At 51.3% G+C, this 2,870-nt stretch overlaps 1 protein-coding gene across 1 annotated transcript in view; it reads left to right on the top strand.

Annotated features, from left to right (window-relative positions):
• Nucleotides 1-2,870, top strand: part of LOC105291976 (C-type lectin domain containing 10A) — a 22,483-nt gene that overhangs the window by 16,826 nt on the left and 2,787 nt on the right. Inside the window, exons 3-8 of the mRNA XM_023530360.1 lie at nucleotides 702-789; nucleotides 1,410-1,526; nucleotides 1,830-1,925; nucleotides 2,196-2,267; nucleotides 2,376-2,462; nucleotides 2,569-2,720. Coding sequence (XP_023386128.1) covers nucleotides 702-789; nucleotides 1,410-1,526; nucleotides 1,830-1,925; nucleotides 2,196-2,267; nucleotides 2,376-2,462; nucleotides 2,569-2,720 — 612 coding nt within the window. The remainder of the gene's footprint in view (nucleotides 1-701; nucleotides 790-1,409; nucleotides 1,527-1,829; nucleotides 1,926-2,195; nucleotides 2,268-2,375; nucleotides 2,463-2,568; nucleotides 2,721-2,870) is intronic.

Raw genomic sequence — 2,870 nt, 5'->3', positions numbered from 1 at the left:
CCCAGTCACGCAATTTCTGTCTGTGTTCCAATTATTGACTGCCCAAAGTTGAGGAAACGGGAGATTCCAGATTATAGACTCCTGGGCTTTCAAACAGGAAGACCAACAGAATTCTGTTATTTGATTCCTTCCTCATTCACATCTACCCAAACTCCAAGATCTAGTGTTTTCCAACTCTGCTCATTGCTGCACAGCAAACCCAAGAATCACAGCCTCCAGACTTTCCACAGGTAATGGGGCTGGGGATACAGGTGAGACCAAGGGGACAGGGAGCAAGAAAAAGCATGGAGAGGGGACTGTGGGTCTCAGGTGGAATTGACTGGGAAGAGATATAAAAAGGCAGCTTGGAGATTTAATAACTGAGTGTAATGATCCCAATCCTAGCAAGAGACACACCCTCCATTCCAGGCCCAATGTTAGACCCAGTCCTAGCGATACATTTAGCTCCAACTTAACTTCTACCTCCAATCCCATACTCAACCGAACCCCAGCACAAAGCTCAATCCTGACCCCACTTCCAACCTCAGCTGCAAACACAGGCCCATTATTTATAGCCCTAACCCCCAGATCATTCTCAGCCAGAACTTCAATTCTTACCTCAACTCTGGCCCTGACCTTAGCTCCAACCTAGTCCCAGCCTCCCTTGTGCCCCAACTCCAGCTCCAGTCTGGCTCTGGCCCTGCCTTCATTTCATCTTTCAGAGCCTCAGTGTTGATCCAAGAATGTCAATGAAGTATGAAGACCTCCAGACCTTGGAGAGTGAGAAGAAGAGCCAGAGGTTTAGAAATGGTAAGAGGAAAGGAGAATGATGTCTCCCAAAATACCCTCTTAATGATTTCTGCTGTCATGTCATGTCTGTACCTCTGCTATGTGCACTGGTGGGGACCCTACTCTGAGGGGGGTCAGGCCTCAGCCCCTGGGGGCTCCATTATGAAGAGGATTCAAGGTCCTCAGGAAAACAGGGACAGGGAGGACCATAGTGGGCCTGGCTACCCTGGGGGAGGCATAAGCGTTTGCACTGAGGGAAATGAATAATTGAGTTTGGAAGGGGAACATTTGCTAACCTGACAACACAGATGAGCATGTGCCTGCTGAAGGTCTGGTTTCCCCAGTTTGTTCTGTGTTCTCCTGCCCCCTCCCCCAGACCTGATGATAGGACCTTGCATATCGCCATTGTCCCTCATCAGTGTGTCCTTGTGTGTGAGGGTCTTATGTAACTGAGAATTTGTGCTGGTCCATGAAGGGGCAGAGGCCTGGGCATCTCTTGCCCCACAATCCTCTATGTCCAGCCTCCTCCCAGCTTTACCTAAAACAGCCTTCATCCCTGACAGGTCCCTGTGGCCCTATTCTCCTCCCTTGTCTCTCTCATGTCCTGCACTTCTTTGTCCTGATGCCTCCTTCTCTTACAGGGGTGTCTCTTTCCCAGCCCTTCCTGCAGCATCTCTGCTCTGGACCCTGTCCCCATCTGCTCTCCATGGGCCTCAGCCTCCTCTTGCTGGTCGGCATCTGTGTGATTGGATCCCAAAGTGAGGGTCACAGGTTGGGCAGGGATGGGGGCAATAGTGGGGTACAGTGAGGGGGGCACCAATGGCAATCATGATGAATAAAAATGGCTGCTGGCTCTGCCACTTATTCATGGGTCATATAGCCAAATTACCTAACCTCTCTAAGTCTTAGTTTCCTCATCTGAGATCTTGGATAACAATAGCACCTGTTCTTTTGGTTTGGGTCACTGTGAGGACCCAATGAGACAATGCACGTCTAGTGCCCCGCTCAGTACTGGTCCAGAGAGAGCTGGATAAATCTGATTGTCCCATCTACCTGATCAGATTCCAAATTTCAGAGGGACCTGGTGACCCTGAGAACAACTTTCAGCAATATCACTTCAAATACTGTGGCTGAGGTCCAGGCACTGCACTCTCAGGGTGAGCCCCACGGGAAAGGGCTCTGGATTGGAGTGAGGTATGGTGGAGGAGGGAGTGGGAGCTGACTCCTCAGCACTGAGTCCCATGTCCTCCAGATGACAGTTTGCAAGAAATGATAACATCTCTGAAAGCCACGGTGAAAAATCATGAACAGGAACTGCAAGCAGGTGAGACACCCTTCAGGAGTGTGTGTGCAAGGGTGAAGGTCAGGCTCTCAGCACAGAGTTGGGGGTGGGAGCGGCCTGGGGTGCTGAGTGCCCTCCCCTCCAGCCCGCAGCTTGAACGACAAGGTGTTTTCTCTGGAGAGCAAGCTGGAGAAAGAGCAGCAAGAACTCAAAGCAGGTCAGGCCTCTTCTTCCCTCCACCTAGGCATAATGTGGTGGGAGGGTATGGAGGGTACTAGGCTGGGCCCCTTGTACTCTCTCCACTGCACATCTGTGTATGTCCCAGGTTATTCTGAAATGCTCCTGCGAGTCCAGCAGCTGACCAAAGACTTCAACTCCCTGAATTGCCAGATGGATGCTCTCAAGAACAATGGTGAGGGGTGTGCAGGGGAGTATCTGGCTCCATTTTCTGCTCAGGTCCCACTGGGCAGCATCTCCGACCCCCTCCCCTCAGACCGTCCCCAACCCCCTCCCCTCAGACACTCAAAATACCTGCTGTGCTGTTAACTGGCTGGAGTATGAAGGCAGCTGCTACTGGTTCTCTCGTACTGGGAAGTCCTGGCCTGAGGCTGAGAAGTACTGCCAGCTGGAGAACGGGCACCTGGTGGTCATCAACTCCAGAGAGGAGCAGGTGAGGGCTCTGGTGCTTAGGTCCCAAGATATGTCCCATTTAAGGAAGTGGTTCTCAGCTGTGGCTGCACATTAGCATCACCTGGAGAGTTTTAAAAACACTGCCATCTAAGCCAGAGATTTATAGTCATGTGTCATATAATGATGTTTC

This window comes from Pteropus vampyrus, unplaced genomic scaffold, assembly GCF_000151845.1.
Source record: "Pteropus vampyrus isolate Shadow unplaced genomic scaffold, Pvam_2.0 Scaffold50, whole genome shotgun sequence".
NCBI classification, from domain to species: domain Eukaryota; kingdom Metazoa; phylum Chordata; class Mammalia; order Chiroptera; family Pteropodidae; genus Pteropus; species Pteropus vampyrus.
This window is presented reverse-complemented; position numbering and strand designations above follow the sequence as displayed.